The sequence below is a fragment of the Notothenia rossii genome (assembly GCF_949606895.1).
Source record: "Notothenia rossii genome assembly, chromosome: 1".
NCBI lineage: Eukaryota > Metazoa > Chordata > Actinopteri > Perciformes > Nototheniidae > Notothenia > Notothenia rossii.
In genome coordinates this window covers 96,488,613-96,510,350 of record NC_136912.1, presented here as the reverse complement: position 1 = coordinate 96,510,350, position 21,738 = coordinate 96,488,613, and the positions used below count along the sequence as shown (strand labels likewise).

Genomic DNA, 21,738 nt, shown 5'->3' with positions numbered 1-21,738 from the left:
CAGATCAAAGCTGCTTCCTGTCTGTTTCAAAGCCTTTCTCTTTCTGTCTGTATTTGATGTGAAGCTGTTTCTTTAATCCGTGGGAAGCTGTCCTTTGGCTGAGATTAAAGGCGCCTCCAAATAACATGCATTATTATAATCACACAGAGAAACAGAGTGTGTTTGAAAGTGGACAAATAAAATTATAAACTATATTTACACAAAATATAATAATGTGAGAAACGCATATTTAACTGACCTCAGTCTCGCAAAAATATATGTTGTGTACATTTTTTACAAAAGTCTTGAAATAGTTCCTTTTAAATACTTGTTGTGTTTGTAGCACTGAGCCATGCTCTCTCTCTCTGCGCTCAGCGCTCCACTTTGAAATATATCACCCTGTAGTTTGGTGGAATCACTTGTCTTTAGAATCCTTTCTTAAAGCTAAATTGTTTCTTTTTTGTATTACACTTATATATTCATTGTTGACCTCCTTTGCATCTCCTTTGTTTTGATTGTTTGAGCTCGCGCCAGAGACCAGAGCAGATTCCTGTACGTGTGAGCGCACCTGGTGAGAACCTGACTTCCATGTGAGGATTGTGAGAAGCAGCGACGCCTGATATTCACCTCAAACCCAGATCTGTGACCTGGAAGCACCCGGAGAGGCTGAGGAACTTCAGGGAGCGCCGGGTCTCCGTCCTCTGCCCCCCCCCAGGGCCCAGCGGACCCCCCAGGGAGGAGGAGGAGGAGGAGGAGGGGGAAGAGCATTTAGTCCAGAGCTCTGCAGCCCCAGAGAGAGTCCTGAAGGAGGGGTCGGAGCAGCAGGTGGAGTGACCGCAGAAGGCCTCAGGGAGCTGCTGCAGGAGGGGGGGGGGGGTGTTAGAGCTCCGCCTCCTACAGCAGCAGCCCTCCCCTCCCGACTGAGCCTCCACTAACCCTAACCCAGGTAGGGACGCCCCCCCCCGGCGGCTCCACTCTGCGGCGTCCTCGATGTCCGCCAGCTCCAAGGGGTCGAGCAGCCACACTTTCTGTTTGAAGAGGAAGTTCTGCCTCTTCTTCCTGCTCCTCTCCTCCAGGGGGGGGAGGTTTGAGGAGGAGGAGGAGGAGGAGGAGGAGGAGGAGGTGTTCAGGAGGAGTTTGTCTCTTCGTCTCTCTGAGCGTCTGAAGTCTCCCCCCGACAGTCTCCTCAGGGAGCCGTCAGTGATCTGCTCGCAGCCCGACAGGTCCAGGTGCTGCAGGGGGGGGGGGGAGGACCAGCTGCGGGGGGAGGGAGTACAGGTGAGTACAGGTGAGTACAACTGTGTAATATATACTTGGCTGCTGGTACACCCTCTGAACTGATACAGGATGTGTATTTTGTAAATGTTGTAATTTTGTAATCTGTAATACTTGTGTCTGCACGATGCACCCCCCCCCCCAAACAGAATCACACGGAGCCTGGTTGGTGCTGCCTGACTTTAGAAAGTGTGTGGTTGCGTTCTGGTCACTTTGCTCAGAGCTGCTGCTTGTTACAACTTGTGTTTGTCGTACTCGCCTTTAACTGTTAGCTCAGTTTAATCTCGCCCCCCTCCGACGTAAGCGTGAGGTATGCGGGTCTTGCTAACCCCTAACCCGAAGAACCGGTTTTCGGTGCTTAGAGCCGGCTCCGCTGCGGTGTGAACAGGAAAACCCGGTACTTATCATCGGGCTCTAGCTCCGAACCGGCCCTGGAACCGCGTTGGTGTGAAAGGGGCATCTGTTGCTCAGTCTGTAGGGACTTGGTCTTGGAGCCAGTTCACCTCGTAGGTGCTTACCTGTCGAAGGCAGAGTCCGTCACAGCGGTCTGGGTCAGGTCCAGGTGGGAGATGTTGGGGCAGAAACTGAGGATCTGACGCACCTGGGGGAAAGGACTGATATTAGATATGATCTTTATATTGAGATGTTTACAGAGTAAAGACGCTGCGTACCATTTTACTGGAGACCGTGGAGCTGTAGGCCAGAACCACGGACCGGACAGACGGACCCACCGCGGGCAGAAGGTTCTGGATCAGCCCGTTCAGAAGCCTCTTCTCTCTCTGAGCCGTGGTGATGGCCAGGCAGCCTCGAGAAATCAGAGACTCATCTGAACACAGAGGACAACAACAAGACTCATGAGAACAACAACAACAACAAGACTTATGAGAACAACAACAACAACAAGACTTATGAGAACAACAACAGAGGCCTGTACTACGAAGCTGGTTCAACCTAACCTGGATATGTTTGAGTTAGCCGGTTGGCCTAATCCAAAACATACGCGCTCTCACTAAACGGTCCTACGACGCGGGTTATCAAGTGGATCGCTCAAGCCAGCCGTGTCCTATCTAGTTAGGAGCGTTCACATGAAAGGGGTGGTATCTGGAGCATTCGACCAATCACAAACATGGAGAAGCGTACTGACAGCGCAGCGTCATACTTCCTGAATGAAAAGTCATCTATAATATTAGACATATGAAGAAGTTAAACTTTAAACATCCATGACTTAAACACTTGATCCAGGATCAAAGCCACATAGCTGCACCTGCAAGGTGAATACAGCTGGTAACAGAACAAGTGTTTGAATGCGTACATGAACAGGTTTATGATATCACTGCCCCGTCTAAGACACCATCTGACTTTCATTACATTTGACTCGAGTGTTTCCTCAACTTAATGTGTTGCTTCAAATAATCCTTCTGCATCCAGTATGTGACACTGTGAGTGTTGCACGGCCAGATACGGCTCAGCTGACTCAGATAAGGAGATGATACATGATGATGTGATATGCCGCGGACTGTACTTAATGTTACTCTGATCCGGTTACTTATGTTGTGGCAGATATTTAAGTAAGCTTTCTTAACGCTAATGTTCTAATAGTCAGATTGCTCTGAAGATGGGAGGTGATATTCTATTCATGTTCACGTTCACACAGTCGCTGATTTTTGCCGGCCGTCTTTCCTGCAACGGCAGCTTTTCTGTATTTCCTTTCTCCTGTAATATGACTTGATCGCTTTAAACTCTGCACACTGAGCTCTGATTGGTCAGCAGGCAGTGCTTTCACTGAGTTGAGCTCTTAGCCTGCAACCTAACCTGCTCCGGGGCAGGTTAGCCGCTCAGCATCAGTTACCATGGAGATCTAGCCTGCTAAAAAGAGAACCAGCTTCGTAGGACCGGAAACCCAGAGTTAACCTGAAGTTAGCCGCTAAGAGAACATCCTGCTTCGTAGTCCAGGCCTCTCCTCTGAGCTCATCTGAACAACAACAGAGTATTTCTACACGTTAGTATGTCTTGCTCTAAAGTTAAACACATGCTTCATGTCTCTCGTCTCACCGGACTCGTCCACGTCGGCGTCCTCGTCCCACTCCTGGTACGCCCGGCCCTCTTTCTGCCGGCTGCTCACCCACTCCTCGTTCGGCTCCTGGTCCAGGTCCCCGGGGGGGGCGCTGTAATAATCCCCTGAAGAGCAGACATCATCCATCAGCAGGGCAACACCACCACACTCTTTGAAAGCTCTCCTATTCTGCTATATTTGAACAATGTATTACACGTCTCAGATATATATACATATATATACACATGTAAATATATATATATACATGTAAATATATATATACACATGTAAATATATATATATACATGTAAATATATACAGGTAAATATGTATAATATGTATACATGTTCCTTTTGATTCGATTCTTATTTTATAGTTACTTGACTGTATATCATTTTATTTGTATCTTTGATTTTATCTTTAATTGTATTAATCTGTAATCTGCGTGAACTTGTGCCGTCATGAGAACTTCTGAAACAACATCCAGACTGTTAGAGCCAGTATTTTGATTTATAAGAAAGGCCACCTAATTGTGACGTCTGTAGTCACCGCACTATAAAGGACTACAATTCCCACGGTGCCTGCGCTAAAGCCACAGTGTTAGAGACGCCGTCGAGGAACAGTTTTTAACCGTACACGTACCCTTTAAGTTGTATAAGCATTATTAAGAAAGAAAAGAAAGAATACCTAAGTTGTTATTTGATTTGAGTTTTGCCTCTTTGTTCTGAATACTGTAAAGGCCTATTTTCTTTGCTGCATGTGCAAAAGTTTGTTGTTTTATTTGGAGCAAACACATCGCAACATCATCTAACCATCGGAGGCCGAGCAACTCTTCAAACTGTGAGTCCTTTAAAGGAAAGAAACCAGTTAGAAATGTCTGTTCAAGGCGTCTAGTGGCTTGATGGAAAGACAAGGAAGGAAGCCACGACACAGAACACTCATCGGTTTGTAACCTACACATTATTTATCTAATACATCACATCCCAATTACTCGTATATTCTCTTTGCACTATTTCCATTCTATTTGTATTTACTCGCACTTTTAATATTGTATCTGTGTTATTGTGTTGCTCTGTTGGAGGAGGAGCCTGTGACCTCAGATGCTCATATCTAAACTGTAGCTCTGTACACATGACAGGAAAGCCTCTTGAGTCCCGTACCTCTGGCCCAGTGCACGGGGAACAGGTGTCTCCACAGGGAGCCGGTCTGGGCGAGCTCGGACCAGGACCTGCACACCTGGCTGCAGCGGAGCAGCTCTGCAGGACTCAGGAAGTGGAAGAGCCTCAGCAGGATCTCTGCAGGAAGCTGGGAGATGTGTGTCGACGGGTTCCTCGTCTTCTCCAGCTCTGAGGGGGGGGGGGGGGGGGGGGGACAGCCGGTTTAAAAACAGAAGTTACATAACGCCTTCTGATCCGGTGAGGAAACCATTGATTTAGAGATCTGATGTTCAATGCCTTGTTTTAACAACTGGGATCAATAAAGTCAATCTTATCTTATTTAGCTTTTTCTCTGCATGTGCAAAATCTACAATTTATGTTTCTATCTTCAGAAATATTTATTTGGTTGAATATTAAAAAATGTGATCTCTACTTGAAGCAACTCTCCTACTAACTTGAGAGAGAGAGAGAGAGAGAGAGAGAGAGAGAGAGAGAGAGAGAGAGAGCGAGAGAAGGGCTGAACGATTAATCGATTTTAAATCGAAATTGCGATTTGAAATGATGCAATTATCAAATCGCAGAGCCTGTGATTTTCTTTGACATTTTTTTTTTCTTCTTGTGTGTCAGTCATCCACACCAATCAGAAGTGCTGTGCTCCACATGTACCAGCCATTGTTAACCAATCAGAAGTGGCCCATGATAGAAGGTGATAGACAGATTGATCCAATCACCTGCCAAGTATCTTTGAAAGTGCCCGCCCCTTTCCAAAGGTCTTCCAGTGGAGCTTTAGATGGTTTGGTGAACCGTCTGAGTCAGGTTAGTAATGCTCCATCACATGTTTCTATCACAGGGTGAATGTTAAACTGAAGCTTGACTTTAAAGCAACCCAATGGAAGTTTCATGTAAGTTTAGTTCTTTCACTTGTAGCTCGGTGCTAGAGACGGGAGCACGTTGATGCGACCTTCCTAGCCGGAGATATGACCGCATTTTACAATAAACTTCCGTTGGGTCGCTTAAAAACTAATATCGCAAATCAAATCGCAATATCTGTCAGAAAAATCTCAATTAGATTATTCCCCCAAATGGTGCAGCTCTAAAAGAGAGCCACAGAGACGAGCTCCAACAAAGTGGATCCAAAGTAGGCGAGTTAATAAACAAGAGAGGAGAAGTTACGATGCCAATTGGAAGATAATGGAGATCAACGAAGTCATCAAACGACCGTCGAGCAGCAAAGAAACATGGAGTTACTGAAACATGGAGTTACTGAAACATGGAGTTACTGAAACATGGAGTTACTGAAACATGGAGTTACTGAAACATGGAGTTACTGAAACATGGAGTTACTGAAACATGGAGTTACTGAAACATGGAATACTGAAACATGGAGTTACTGAAACATGGAGTTACTGAGAGTAACGTGAGAAGATGGAGAGCCCATAAAGACCGCCTTTCAAATGTAAACAGTCGGAGAAAAGCATTGCGCGGTCCGCTAAAGGTTTTTTCCAAAAATGAGTCTTGACAAAGAGGGGTCGTCTAATCGAGCGGTGCAGGGAGGACGTGTCCGCCCTGCAGGAAGCTGCTGGTTCCCTCCACTCAGAGCCAATGGGATCTCTCCATAGGATTTAGGAAAATAGCTGGAAATAAGGTCTGTGGAAACCTGTTTGATAAATGTTTAGTTCAGCCGGATAATCTCCACATGTCTACTTTAATAATGTTCTAATCATAAATCTAATGTCCAGAAGCTAAATGCTAACGTGATGCTATAAAGGAACTCCAGCCGAGTCCAGCAGCACGACTTCAACGTCACGCCGACTTCAGATCCATATTCCTTCAGAAATCCCCAGGGGGTCACTGCTGATGGATTTAATGTCGTACAGACACAGACCTTAGTTCAGCTATTTCCCCCAGCCCTCTGAGACGAGGGAACAGGAAGTGGAGAAATGCTGACTCACTTCCTGGTGTCAGGACTCGTCCCTGCACCTCTCTGTTATCAGGGTCAGTAGGGTATTGTGAGCGTGAGTGTGTGGACGGACCGTAGTGGGTCTTCTCGTGGTCGGCGTATTTGAAGGCTTTCTGCAGCTCCTCGGCCTGACTCCACAGACTGAAGCCCTTCAGCCGGTCGGCCGCTCGGTGCCGGCTGCAGTGCTGAGCGATCACCTGCTTCTTCAGGTCCTTCAGCTCCTCGTACGAGAAGTACTGCATCAGCATCGGCTGGAACACCTGCAACACATTCCTGCAGGTTACACCTGGAGCTTATTGAACACCTGCAGGTTACACCTGGAGCTTATTGAACACCTGCAGGTTACACCTGGAGCTTATTGAACACCTGCAGGTTACACCTGGAGCTTATTGAACACCTGCAGGTTACACCTGGAGCTTATTGAACACCTCTCCTCTCCTCTCCTCTCCTCTCATCTCCTCCTTTCCTCTCTCCTCATCTCCTCCTCTCCTCCTCCTCCTCCCCTCCCATCTCTCCTCTTCCCTCTCCTCTCCTCTCATCTCTCCCCTCTCATCTCCTCCCTTCCTCCTCTCCTCTCCTCCTCCCCTCCCATCTCTCCTCCCCTCCCCTCCCATCTCTCCTCTCCACTCCCCTCTCCTATCCTCATCTCATCTCATCTCCTCTCCTCTCCTCTCCTCCTCTCCCCTCCCATCTCCTCTCCTCCCCTCCTCTCCTCTCCTCTCCTCCCCTCCCCTCCCCTCTCCTCTCCTCTCCTCTCCTCTCCTCTCCTCTCCTCTCCTCCTCTCCTCTCCTCATCTCCTCTCCTCTCCTCTCCACTCCACTCCACTCCCCTCTCCTATCCTCCTATCCTCTCCTATCCTCTCCTCTCCTCTCCTCTCCTCTCCTCTCCTCTCCTCATCTCCTCTCCTCTCCTCTCCTCTCCTCGCCCCTCTCATCTCATCTCATCTCCTCTCCTCTCCTCTCCTCTCCTCTCCTCTCCTCTCCTCGCACCTCTCCTCTCCTCATCTCATCTCATCTCCTCTCCTCTCCTCTCCTCTCCTCTCCTCTCCTCTCCTCTCCTCGCCCCTCTCCTCTCCTCATCTCCTCTCCTCTCCTCTCCTCTCCTCTCCTCTCCTCTCCTCTCCTCTCCTCTCCTCTCCTTTCCTCATCTCATCTCCTCTCCTCTCCTCTCCCCTCTCCTCTCCTCTCCTCTCCCCTCTCCTCTCCTCTCCTCTCCTCTCCTCTCCTCTCCTCTCCTCTCCTCTCCTCCTCTCCTCTCCTCTCCTCTCCTCTCCTCTCCTCTCCTCTCCTCTCCTCATCTCATCTCCTCTCCTCTCCTCTCATCTCCTCTCCTCTCCTTTCCTCATCTCCTCTCCTCTCCTCTCCTCTCCTCTCCCCTCTCCTCTCCTCTCCTCTCCTCTCCTCTCCCCTCTCCTCTCCTCTCCTCTCCTCCTCTCCTCTCCTCTCCTCTCCTCTCCTCTCCTCTCCTCTCCTCTCCTCATCTCCTCTCCTCTCCTCTCCTCTCCTCTCCTCTCTGCTCTTTGTGGGTCGATGCTGAAGATTTAGGGACTCTGGATCCTTTTCGTTGGACAGATTGTTTATTTGAAGAGAAGAGGTAATAATGTTCTATATCCAGTGGTCGCGCCACTTCTCACAGATATGGCCTCTTTCTGGTTAAACCTGACATCATTGATCTGGAAATGTCAGAAATGGATTAAGCATCCTCCATAACCTCTCCAAACGATCCACATCGACCAACTCATTATCTAACTATTGATCACATAATGCCATTCATTTTCATGAACACAACTTGTGCTAATAGTGAAAATGCCCCTCCATATGCAGGTCCTGAAGTTTCTAAGTGCACAGGCGGACAGTATCACTAACTCAGGGGTAACAGCACCTCTCCCTGCAGAATGACACACCGTTTGAATGTGTCTTTGGGGAATCAATGAACGACATGTTGTCATGTAATCAGTATGGAGGTGAACATGTCGAACCTCTTCCTCCTCCTTCATGTGGGGCAGGAAGTCCTGAGTGAACGCCTCCAGCTTCTCCTTCAGCTGCCGGCCGTAGTTCAGCTGCTCACATTCACTCTGAAAACACAGAAAATATGATTCATTCAAAGAATATATGAATTCCTTTCCAATCCTGCCACTTGACTTCAGAACGGGGCCTCTAAGTTGTAACACAGCAAATAGGATTCATAGCAGGGACGCAGGACTTTGGATATCTGCCGATGTGACGTTATTGTCCAGCTCCTTTTGGCACACACAGATTAACGCATATATTTTCTTTTACTCCAGAGAGCATCATGTCTGACCTCTTGTGGACATCACATATTATCAGTCCAGGGTCTACGCAGGAATCCTGAAGTCACATGGACGACCTTTTCAGACCCTTTCCACACATTCTAAGAGCTCATCTCCACTTGGAGTTCTAACCGGTTACCTTGGCGACACACTTTACCTCACATTGACTATATACTAGGGATGTAACGATATACCGAATATCGCGGTATCGCGGTAAATAAATTTCCCAATACCGTCGTGAGACTGACAAAATCTACCGCGATTTTTAAAAAATAATAATTTAAAAAAAAAAAAAAAAAAATTTTAAACACTTTTTTTTTTTTAAACCTTTATTTAACCAGGTGGTCCCATTGAGATCATCGATCTCTTTTTCAAGAGAGACCTGTCCAACATGGCAGCAAGTAGGTTACAACATGAAAATAAAACAACAGATAACACAAAAGGACATCGTATTTACAGGGCTACATTTACACACCTAGAGACATTGACAAGTACCAACCATATAGTTATATCTCGCCATGTCAATAAGCCTGGCGTTAGACTTTTTCGCTGTCCGTCATTTTGACAGACAGGATCGTAAAATATCCGTCATAATCCCTTATTACCCGTCGGGTCTGAACAGTTCACGATAGAGCATGCTCGTGAACTGTCAACGGGGGGTGGGGGGGGGGCGGTGTTATGCCGTGTGTGCATGCACCTCGCGGGACGCGCACAGCGTGAAGCAAAACCTCCCAGACATGTATTGATCTGTACGGCAAAGTACGGTTTGGGAACTATATCATTTCCTTTTGGAGGGCATGCATAACACGGCATAACACCAGAGCCTCGCTGCGGGGAAACGTTGGCGCTGTTCCGAGTTTGTTCTAATCTGTCAAAATGACAGACTGCGTTCAGATTTTTCCGTCATTGTTAAATAAAATATTCGGTTAACGCGACCACTGGTGTCCCAGCAACATCAGTACCAAGCGAGAGAGTTGTTTCCAGAGCAGGGGATATTGTAAATGCCCAAACACCCCAGCTTATAAATACCTGGAAATGTGGACATTCTCATATTCCTAAAAACCTGTCTGATGATGCTGAGTGAGTGACTAGTGAGTTTGAGTTGAGTTACTTGAAAAACTAAAGTGAAACTTGATTTATTTTATTGCAGGGTCTGATTATTAAATGTCCTTGTTTATTTGTGAGATGCAGTGGCATAAAGAAAATGCTTACTTTGTTGGGTAGTACCAGTAGGTACAAAAACACTGGTTTTCTTGTTCCAGTCTGTTACTGTCACTTTGTTTTTGACACTTTAAAATACTGCTATCCTACAAAAAGGCTGTAAAAATCAGATTTATTATGTAATAAAGAAATATTTTCCGAATAAAAAAATGTTTTATTGAAAAAAAAAATTTATGATTTTTTTTTTCTTCCCTTTATTATTCAATATCGCGATAAATACCGTACCGTGGACTTGTTATCGCGATATTATCTTACCGTGAGTTTTTGGTATCGTTACATCCCTACTATATACAGTATGGATTGTCCTTCCTCCTGATCTTCCAACCATTTGGACGCAGACTTGCATTTCCCAATAACGATGTTTAACAACCGGCGTAGACAGGCCTTCGTGCTATCAAGCAGTGAGCGTGAGATGTCCTGTTCAGATGACGTCACACCCAACGGGATGCCATAAATAAACTCCACAGAATCACACTACACACCTACGCAATAATTACATTCAGGCAGACTGTAGAATACAACCTCTCTGGACCATTTATATACTTATTGAAAACAAGCTACAAAATGTAATACCTTGGAAAATGCCCTTTAATACTTTTTAATAGCCTTCATTTTCGCTAAATTGATTCATCAACTAGTAATACTTTGTAAGACCCCGCGGACCCCCTGCTTTAACTTAATGACATATTTACTGAGTTAAATAAACAAATACAGGGCTCGACATTAAGGGCTGCCCGATGGCCCGGGGCCATCTAGTATTTAGCTCGGGCCATGAAGCCTCACCTGCTGGTTGCCCGATCGGGCAATCTATTATGCCAGTATCATGCAGCTCGTGGATCCAGTAATGAGTGACCCGACAGTAAAACTAAACATATCTATAACTAGTTACGGTAGTTTGAGAGGTGATTAAAATAGCTACGTGTGATATTCTAACCTGAAGTGTGTGTTTTGTCCGCTCACCGCTGCATGTGATCATGCAGAGCTGCGTGTCGACTCGTCAGCAGCAGCTGATCTCTCTCTCCCGTCAGATTAGACTTCACTCGCGTTTATGTCCATATCGATCAGATCCAGCTAGTTCTAGCTAATGATATGACTACCTGCTTATTAAAAGACACCTAAACAATAAGTGTCGCTATGCAACCGGGTGAGGCCACAAAGTATAGCGCAGCATTATGCATTTGTTTACATGCCTACCGGAACCCCGAGGCATTACCAACAGATCAACGCACAATCAACCCAGACAGGACATCTCTTTCTCCACATTAAGTGTGACACATTAGAATGGACTACTCTTGTCTGTCACATACTCTTCTTGTCTGTCACATACTCTTCTTGTCTGTCACATACTACTCTTGTCTGTCACATACTCTTCTTGTCTGTCACATACTCTTCTTGTCTGTCACATACTCTTCTTGTCTGTCACATACTCTTCTTGTCTGTCACATACTACTCTTGTCTGTCACATACTCTTCTTGTCTGTCACATACTCTTCTTGTCTGTCACATACTCTTCTTGTCTGTCACATACTCTTCTTGTCTGTCACATAAGTGGCGCAACTGAAGCGGTATTGCACTAAAGGGAAATTATTTTGACCGAAGAGATTTAGATTTGCTTGCTAACGGGAACTCCGACGTCGCCATTGTGTGTGCTTCGCGGATGCACTCGGCTGCTCGGGTCTGCTCGGTCAGCTTCTGGATGAGGAGGCATTCCTTCGACCAACTTACAGTAGATAACATTACAAACATTTTGAACAGGGGCCATAATAGCGTAAATAATGTTTGTTTTGGCAGTTATAGCTGCATGTAATGTTTTCTACTTTTTTACATCTGGGAAGGCATTTGCCTTCATCAGATGGAAAGTGTCTTGACAAACAACTTAAGTATTTATTAAAGCTATGCATGGCATGCAAGCGAGCAAACACAAACAAGAACAAACAAACAAGTGAAATGAAGAATAAAATTGAAATTGTAATATTGTGGTGGTTCATCTTATAATTCAGTCTAGAGAATGCACCAGACAGCATCTAAGACCTGCTAACATCTAAATGTTCTAGGGGGAGGCCCCCCAAACCCTTCGTGCGTCATTTCGTCCGCGCGCATTTTTCAGGGCAATCTCTATTGGGCTCAGGGCCATCTGTAAATTAGCTTAGATGGCCCACAGGGCCATCTCCCAAAATCCTTAATGTCATGCACTGAAATAGGAGCACATTAATGTAATAATCCATTCCCTGCCCTCTTAATGCAGATCATATGCTGCTTCATATCGTGTCCAACGCCCTTCAATTGTGTTTTATTGTCAGACTTTATAGATTGGTTTTATCTTCACAGTCTACTGTACATGTTCTACTTTTTCATCACATCACATGACATGTCACTTGTTAGACGCTTTTATCCAAAGCGACTCACATACTCAATACTGTGGACAATCCCCACAGGAGCACTTTGGGGTGAAGTGTCTCAGGGACACAACGACATGCTGACTGCAGTGGGGTTTGAACCTGATCCCAACACCAACGCACTATCCACTGCGCCACACGCCTCCGTCATGTTTAAATGATAGTATTGTTTATTTCTACTTCTGTGCAATGCCTTGTTGTGTTTTGTGGCTTGTATGCTGCTGTATGTTGGTACCTCTAATCTAATCTAATGTTATTATGCTGCTAAACTCTTTCTCTGATCTACAGACCCCAGTAACAGCAGGGGGTCTGGAACCAGGATGCATTGTGCTTTGATTATAATATATATACTTCAGTGTTTAGCAATCAGAAGTCCTTTCTGCAGTGAAGTGAAGAACGCTGAATTAAAAACATCAGCACTGTATTTCTTCATCTGAGGACAGAGATGATTATCTCAATCCCAAAATACCAAATGTTTATCAAACAGTCGGGGCAGAGCGGACGTCAGATTTACAGTTACATCATCCTGGAGAGTTCCCGTGGAGAGAGAGAGAGAGAACAATCTCTCTTCGATAACCACATCACAAGCCTTCCTTTATTAACTCAGCCTAAATCTTTCTGTGTCCGGCCTTTTTCTATTTAATAACATCTCAAGATGTTTCCCCATGAAATAGTGATAACGACCAGTTTAAAAGACGAGGATACAATTAGTAAAAGGGCTTTGAATGATATACCGTAATTTCCGGACTACAAGGCGCACCTGAATCTAAGCCGCAGCAGCTACATTGAATGATGTGTACATATATAAGCCGCACTGGACTATAAGCCGCAGGTGTTTTAATGTTTCATTACCATATGTAAGGGTTCGTGCACAGAGGGGATTGTGGGGAAAGAGATGGCTGTTTGAGGAAGCTCCCATTTATTAACATTTCAACAAACAAGTTGCATATTTGCATAACGTATTCAAGTGTTAGCATTTAGTGCAATAGTAGCTACAGAACATGTGCTGTGTAAACTGTACTGTATCACATAGCGTTTCAGACACACACACTTTTCAACTTTCAAACTTAAACGGTGCGCTCCCAGCGCACGTACCGGCAGTGATCTACAGCAGTGGTTTTCAACCAGTGGTACGGGGACAAACTGTCTCGCTCTCGTAATGTCTGTCTGTCTTGCTCTCGTTCTGTCTCTCGTTCCACTCTCGGTTTCACTTTTACTTTTGCGCGCTACCTGTCTCACTCTTTTCCGGCCTCCAGCTTTTCCTGCTGGAGCCCCCCGCTTAAAGGTGGGGGTCCGCGGACCGGCCATAGAGCCCATAGAGTTAAAGGTGGTGGACTATAACCTGTAAAATCCATAGATTTAGGAGGTCCCCTAGTGGCCGTTAGCTGTAACAATCCATAGATTAGCCGCACCGTTATATAAGCCGCAGCGTCGAAGAATGGGAAAAAAGGCGCGGCTTATAGTCCGAAAATTACGGTAATTACATTGAGGATGCATATAGGAAAAACAAGCGTTATGGTTTGGTTGGTGCTCAGCGTGGGTAACGGTATACTTAGTGTAATGGCAGAGTGTTAGCATCACCCATCAGCTGAACTAAAGCATGGTGTCCCTTTAAGTTAACCCTGACTGCCGCGCGGGACCACAAACTACTCCGTCAGCATGTTTTAGATTTACCTTCACGTTGTGCAAGCCTTTCTCAAAGAGCGACAGCATCTCTGAGAGCTTGTTGTCCGAGTGCACGTTGTACACGGTGCAGCAGCGCTCCTGCAGCAGCCCGATGATGAACTCGTTCTCAATCTGCTCGTGCATCTTGAACTCCTTGAAGGTGGCGCACAGGGACTGGAGGAACGAGCGGAAGTCATTGTTGTTGGAGAAGTTGGTTTTGGACAGCTGTGGGAAAGCAAAGAATAAGATGCTTAGAATAACATGTAACGTCATTTGTGTTCATACCTCACCCTCACACTAGGTAGTAATACTTCTACTGGTGCTTTTGGATTATAACATGAACCTTCCTTTATCCCACAGGGGGACATTCAGTTTTTAGATACACAGTTAAACCACAAAGCACACAGGTGAGTTGCACACATGCCTTGTTAGCACACTAACAGTGTTACTCTATACCAGGGGTGTCCAAACTATGGCCCGTGGTCCATTTTGGATCGGCCCTTAGCAAATTCAAATAATAATAGAATATATTCCACAGTGGGATGCATGTGTTAATGAGCCCAACGTCAAATACATGCAGTCATTTCAAAAGTTGAAAACATTTTCTAACAAATCTTAGTTGATGAGAAAAAAGCCAAATAACTTATTTCCATAACGAGCTGGAAATACACCCATCATTGTTCTCCTTATTATAATCAATCTGAAGCTTCTGTTTTAAGGGATGAGGTGCAACAGGAAGTGAAGCCCTAAGGAGAGCTGTGAGGTAGCATCATTCACCTGCATGTGATTGATTTAGCTGAATGATAACCCTACCTATGAGGCAGTACACCTCTCGTGAGCGGCCCAGCCCTTTGTATGTTTTCTGTATTTGGCCCTCAGTGAAAACAGTGTGGAGCCCCTGCTCTATACGGGTTGTACAGGTAGGTTGCACACATGCATCTGGAGAGGATCCAGAGCGAAGACGCAGCCAGTCCTGCCGGCGCCAGGGAGCAGTTGGATGTTCAATGCCTTGCTCAAGGGCTCCTCGGCAGCTACAAGGAGGTGACCTGGCTCCTCTCCAGCTAAAAAAAAACACGAACCGGCAACCCTTCGGTTCCAAAACCAGTCCCTACAGACAGCAGCCCCCAATGATTTCTATTAAGATTATAATAACTGGCAATTCCCAAATAAGTGGAAAGTATTCAGGCTCTTTACTTGAGTAAAAATAATAACACAAACTCCTCAATTTCAAGTAAAAGTACTGCACCGAGAATGGTAGGGTAAAAGTACAAGTAAACCCGTAACCCGTAAAAGTACGATAAGTAAAATATACTTAGAGTTTTAGGAGTAAAAGTAGTAAAAAGAGTTTTAAAAAATTGTAATGATCCAAATACAACAAAAATACAAGTTAACATTAGCAGCAAATATACACATCATCAAAGTAAAAACACATCTAAATAAAAAAACGATATAAGGAACATACTGAGTACATTTGAATACTCTGCAATAGATCATTTCACCAAGCAACAGACACATACAGAAATATAAACTACAGACACATTGCGTAATATTTACACAACTGTGCCAAGTAGGGTTATAGAAGAGTACACACAAGTACTAGGACACGTCTGCTTGTTAACAGCCAGCCTGGATATGAACAGTGCTGATGTCTTTTAAAAACCTCCCTAAACAGTTTCAGGACACATTATAATCTGCGTTGTGATGCTTTAAGCACGTTGCACACCAACACCCCTTGTTAGTGAAGATAACCCAGTTAGCAAGCCTTCGCTGTGTGTCATCTTTAAACCGTATCATTAGCAACTAATACATGTTTCAAAATGCAGAGTACACATGTTTATACCCCGCTAACTACACGTTACAAGGCAAACCCCAGAATGGAGAGATAATATTATGAAAGTCTGTTAGCTTCAACTACTACATCTAACATGCTAGCTGTAGCAGTCAAAACGAATATACTAATATATTAATGTATTTAATGTATATACTAATGTTAATGTATTACGGTAGTTCGTATATATACTATGATCAGCTTCGAATGCTACATCCAGCTAGCATGTTAGCATTCGGAGCTTATATACTATCATAACAAGTTAGCTTCGACATGCTAACATGCTAGCTCGCGTGCACCCGTCCGTTGGTCACACACCGTCCGTTAATCCATCATAAAGCTCCACATTAAAGACAGGGTTTATTATTAACAGTCACCTTATCGCAGTACAGGCCCACCAGCTGCTTCATCCGCCAGTGAGGGCCGGTAAACACGTCCACCTCGTCCGGGAAAGGAGACATCTTTACTGGGGCTCAGTGCGTCATCTGAACCGTAGGGGCGGTCACGTGACGAGAGTTATGCATCTGGAGTTACACAGCACAGTTTGTTTTTCTTAAATTATATTTAAATTTTTCTGTAAATCTAGTTTATAAACACTAAAAATCACTTTGAAAATATTCAGTTTGAAGACTAACTATTATAATTATTATAAATAAATTGTTTATGCGTCGATAAGAACAACACATTTCACAATGAGGAGTACGTATTATTGTTAAATATCAAAGACATTTTTTTTAGGTGATGAAAAATAATTTGTCATTTTTGGATAAAGTCTATTTGTTGCCCGTCCAGGATTGGTTGGCGGTTGCTATGGAAAATGTCCACAGCAACATTCACATTGTGGGTCGAGGATACGGCTGTCTTCGCCGGTGAAACATGAAGGGCAGCTGTATCAACCAATCAACGTTCGAGATTTATAATGCTGGCCAATGAAAAGGCAGCAAAAGGAGAGCGCTGGGGCTAGTTGCTGGTTAGCAGAGACGGCCGCAGAGAAACAGACTAATGGTAAGCTAAATTAGCCACTTATCTTCATGTACACACTGATATCTACTAAATGAGGCCCGGTAATTATACTACTTATTGTTGTGTGTGCTGACAGGGTGTGTATCTTATGTAGGAGGGATCTATCTGTGTTTAGTCAACATATAACGGTGAGGCAAGCTAGGTAGCTACAGTGTGTTTTTACAGCATCACAGCCTGCTTTACTGTATCACAGCATTACTGTGTATTTATATTTGATTATCACAGGAAATACTACAGTTAGCAATATTACAAAACGGTACACTGTGTGCAGGTGTGTGGGACTATAAACCAACCCTAACCCCAGTGTATTCATACCATAAATACCATCTTCATAGCAGGCATCTGTTTGCATCTCACATATTTATTATTTCACTGTACAGTTTTCATTTTACACACTATTTGTAGCTCATGTTATTCTATTTTAAATGTATTTATTTTACATCTCCTGCATTACACAATCGGCTCTATTTCATGTCTACTCTGTTCCTTCTTGCACTATTGTTATTTTAAATGTGTTATTGTCCCAGTAGCTGCTGAGCTACAGATGTAACCCTAACCCTATGATGCTGTAAATCCATCAGATTTAACAAAACAACCAGTGCTCCCTTTACTATATCAAGTGCATCGTTACAAAGCTAGAGGAGAGGAGAGGAGAGGAGGGGAGAGGAGAGGAGAGGAGAGGAGAGGAGAGGAGAGGAGAGGAGAGGAGGTATGAGAGGAGGAGAGGAAATGAGATGGGAGGAGATGGGAGGTAGGAGAGGAGGAGAGGAGATGGGAGGTATGAGAGGAGGAGAGGAGATGGGAGGTATGAGAGGAGAGGAAATGAGATGGGAGGAAATGGGAGGTGATGGGAGGTAGGAGAGGAGATGGGAGGTATGAGAGGAGGAGAGGAGATGGGAGGTATGAGAGGAGAGGAAATGAGATGGGAGGAAATGGGAGGTGATGGGAGGTATGAGAGGAGAGGAAATGAGATGGGAGGAGAGGAGAGGAGGAGAGGAGAGGAAATGAGATGGGAGGTAGGAGAGGAAATGAGATGGGAGGAGATGGGAGGTAGGAGAGGAGAGGAAATGAGATGGGAGGAGATGGGAGGTAGGAGAGGAGAGAAATAAAATAGAGGAGTTCCCAGTTAATTCTCTATTTATTGTATTTGCATTCCTTTTGTAAAGACTGAGTAAAGGACTTGAACTCCTTCTGACTCGATGCTCAAAGCCCGATCAGCTCTGAGATGTTTCTGAATGTCTTCGCAGACCCAGCACGAGGAGCCAGCTCTTCCACTGAAATGGAGAGGTATGAAAAGGTGAAGAAGATCGGGGAAGGCTCGTTTGGAAAGGCCATCCTCGTGAAATCCAAAGAGGATGGACACCAATATGTCATCAAGGAGATCGGCATCTCTGCAGTAAGACTAATGCTACACCCCTCACCCCTCACCCCTCACCCTCACCCTAACCCTCACCCCTCACACCTCACCCTCACCCCTCACCCCTCACCCTCACCCCTCACCCCTCACCCCTCACACCTCACCCTCACCCCTCACCCCTCACCCCTCACCCCTCACACCTCACCCTCACACCTCACACCTCACCCCTCACCCCTCACCCCTCACCCCTCACACCTCACCCCTCACCCCTCACCCCTCACACCTCACACCTCACCCTCACCCCTCACACCTCACCCCTCACCCCTCACCCCTCACCCTCACCCCTCACCCCTCACCCCTCACCCCTCACACCTCACCCCTCACACCTCACCCTCACACCTCACACCTCACCCTCACACCTCACCCTCACACCTCACCCCTCACACCTCACACCTCACCCCTCACCCCTCACCCCTCACCCTCACACCTCACCCTCACACCTCACCCCTCACCCCTCACCCTCACACCTCACCCTCACACCTCACACCTCACCCTCACACCTCACCCTCACCCCTCACCCCTCACCCTCACCCTCACCCTCACCCTCACCCTCACCCCTCACCCTCACACCTCACCCTCACACCTCACCCTCACCCTCACACCTCACACCTCACACCTCACCCTCACCCCTCACCCCTCACCCTCACCCCTCACCCTCACCCTCACCCTCACCCCTCACACCTCACCCTCACCCTCACACCTCACCCTCACACCTCACCCTCACCCCTCACACCTCACCCTCACCCTCACACCTCACCCCCACACCTCACCCTCACACCTCACCCTCACCCTCACACCTCACACCTCACCCTCACCCTCACACCTCACCCTCACACCTCACCCTCACCCTCACCCTCACACCTCACACCTCACCCTCACCCCTCACACCTCACCCTCACCCTCACCCTCACACCTCACACCTCACCCTCACACCTCACCCTCACCCTCACACCTCACCCTCACCCTCACACCTCACCCTCACCCTCACCCCTCACCCCTCACACCTCACCCTCACAGATATCATCGTGAGCTCACCTGTGACACCTGTGGCTCCTTTCATCCCTTACCCTGTGCTCCTGTTCTCAGATGTCCAGTAAAGAGAGGCAGGAATCTCGTAAAGAGGTGGCTGTCCTCGCCAACATGAGCCATCCCAACATCGTGCAGTACAAGGAGTCTTTTGAAGGTACTCGCAAAACATTTGATTCTTTACGTTTCGATTTGTAACCCTAACCCTTTGGTTCACGTGTATACATGAGAGAAACACATACGTCACTTCCGGGCGAAAAGTACAGCTCCGCCCACTTTTGGGGGAAAACAAAGCTCAAAGTTAAAGTCAGCTTTATTGTCAAAATTACTACATGTGTTAAAGCATCTGAACGGCGGTCAATACACATTCTGAAGTTTTTGCCAATCCGATCAGAAATGTTTGAAAACCGTGGATTTTCTGATCATATGGTTAAATATAAATCAGTAGGCGAGGCTGTCATTTCTCCGGCTGTTACTCTCATGAGCGAGGCGGAAAATAATAGTTTTATCACGCCAACAAGCTGCTGTGTCGTTTATTGCTCCTCAAACATTAAAGGTCCCGTGTCATGGCCATTTCCAGTGATCATAGTTCCATCGTTGAGGTCGACTAGAATATATTTATATTGTTCAATGTTCCAAACTCACATTGGTTTCTCATTCAGCATCTCTGTATAGTCTGTGTATTCACTCTCTGTCCTACACGGCTTGTTGGAGCTCCTGCCCCCCCCCCTGTGAGCCCAGTGGCCGTCTGCGAGACAGCGAGACACAGAGAAACCCAGCCCCAAACACACACACACACACCCGCAGCCTGGCTGGGAGTTTGTGTGTGTGCCCAGGCTGAGTTCCGCGGTGTCTCGCTGTCTCGCCGACCCCACACCAGTGAGCCCGCTCACAGTCCGGCCGAGTGTGTGTAGGGACGGGTACCGAGCCCCGGTATTAAACGGGCCCCAGGGCTGAATTATTAAAGACCGTGGTACCGTCAAGCTCCGAAGTTATCGGTCTTTTTATCGTTACTGGAGACATGTAATAAATATGTATTATTGCTACTTAAACATTATATTGCGTTTTTGCCCGGAAGTGACCCATGTGTTACTCTCATGTATGCCTGTATTGATGATAAACCACATACATAAATAAATACAAATGAATTGTTAGCCTGCATTGTAAAATCTCAACATAATTGGTAACGTTGTTTAAAGAAATGCCTCGTGTGTGCAATGCATTCAATCAGGAACACATTTAGCAACATGTGCATTCATTGTGAACCTGTATGATGTTTCCTCTGCTCTCCAGAGGGCGGCTGCCTGTACATCGTGATGGACTACTGTGAGGGGGGGGACCTCTTCAAGAAGATCAACTCTCAGAAAGGAGTTCTGTTCTCAGAGGAGAAGGTAAGACCCCCTGTGGACTCAATCATATTCACTGGTGCTGATCCATTCCTATCAGATGGTATCAAGACTCTGAAAACTGTTTTATTCTCTTGGGTTGTTAGACTTAAAGTCACCTGTTATTGAAGATCCTCTTCTTCATGTCTCTTCTTCATCAACATGTGTCCCCTCTTCTTCATGTCTCTTCTACATCAACATGTGTCCCCTCTGCTTCATGTCTCTTCTACATCAACATGTGTCCCCTCTCCTTCATGTCTCTTCTTCATCAACATGTGTCCCCTCTTCTCCATGTCTCTTCTACATCAACATGTGTCCTCTCTTCTTCATGTCTCTTCTACATCAACATGTGTCTTCTCTTCTTCATGTCTCTTCTACATCAACATGTGTCCCCTCTTCTCCATGTCTCTTCTACATCAACATGTGTCCTCTCTTCTTCATGTCTCTTCTACATCAACATGTGTCCCCTCTTCTCCATGTCTCTTCTACATCAACATGTGTCCCCTCTTCTCCATGTCTCTTCTACATCACCATGTGTCCCCTCTTCTTCATGTCTCTTCTGCATCAACATGTGTCCCCTCTTCTTCATGTCTCTTCTACATCAACATGTGTCCTCTCTTCTTCATGTCTCTTCTACATCAACATGTGTCCTCTCTTCTTCATGTCTCTTCTACATCAACATGTGTCCCCTCTTCTTCATGTCTCCTCTACATCAACATGTGTCCCCTCTTCTCCATGTCTCTTCTACATCAACATGTGTCCCCTCTTCTCCATGTCTCTTCTACATCAACATGTGTCCCCTCTTCTTCATGTCTCTTCTACATCAACATGTGTCCTTTCTTCTTCATGTCTCTTCTACATCAACATGTGTCCCCTCTTCTCCATGTCTCTTCTACATCAACATGTGTCCCCTCTTCTTCATGTCTCTTCTACATCAACATGTGTCCTTTCTTCTTCATGTCTCTTCTACATCAACATGTGTCCCCTCTTCTCCATGTCTCTTCTACATCAACATGTGTCCCCTCTTCTTCATGTCTCTTCTACATCAACATGTGTCCCCTCT

At 45.9% G+C, this 21,738-nt stretch overlaps 2 protein-coding genes across 7 annotated transcripts in view; one reads left to right on the top strand and one right to left on the bottom strand.

The window, feature by feature from the left end:
* Positions 1-16,426, bottom strand: part of fbxl5 (F-box and leucine-rich repeat protein 5) — a 20,939-nt gene extending 4,513 nt beyond the window's left edge. Inside the window, exons 1-9 of one of the 2 annotated variants that reach the window (XM_079664502.1) lie at positions 16,202-16,426; positions 14,006-14,221; positions 8,404-8,499; positions 6,417-6,684; positions 4,468-4,653; positions 3,307-3,432; positions 1,926-2,080; positions 1,773-1,855; positions 607-1,236 (exon numbers count right to left, since the gene is read on the bottom strand). In XM_079664502.1, the coding sequence (XP_079520628.1) occupies positions 607-1,236; positions 1,773-1,855; positions 1,926-2,080; positions 3,307-3,432; positions 4,468-4,653; positions 6,417-6,684; positions 8,404-8,499; positions 14,006-14,221; positions 16,202-16,285 (1,844 nt within the window). In that variant the 5' untranslated portion in view covers positions 16,286-16,426. The remainder of the gene's footprint in view (positions 1-606; positions 1,237-1,772; positions 1,856-1,925; positions 2,081-3,306; positions 3,433-4,467; positions 4,654-6,416; positions 6,685-8,403; positions 8,500-14,005; positions 14,222-16,201) is intronic. The other variant, XM_079664503.1, reaches the window with a different exon arrangement.
* Positions 16,427-16,703: 277 nt separating this feature from the next.
* The window catches only part of nek1 (NIMA-related kinase 1), a 55,298-nt gene continuing 50,263 nt past the window's right edge, over positions 16,704-21,738 (top strand). For all 5 annotated transcript variants that reach the window (XM_079664440.1, XM_079664439.1, XM_079664438.1 and 2 more), the window contains exons 1-4: positions 16,704-16,829; positions 18,095-18,243; positions 19,351-19,447; positions 20,584-20,681. In XM_079664440.1, the coding sequence (XP_079520566.1) occupies positions 16,754-16,829; positions 18,095-18,243; positions 19,351-19,447; positions 20,584-20,681 (420 nt within the window). In that variant the 5' untranslated portion in view covers positions 16,704-16,753. The remainder of the gene's footprint in view (positions 16,830-18,094; positions 18,244-19,350; positions 19,448-20,583; positions 20,682-21,738) is intronic.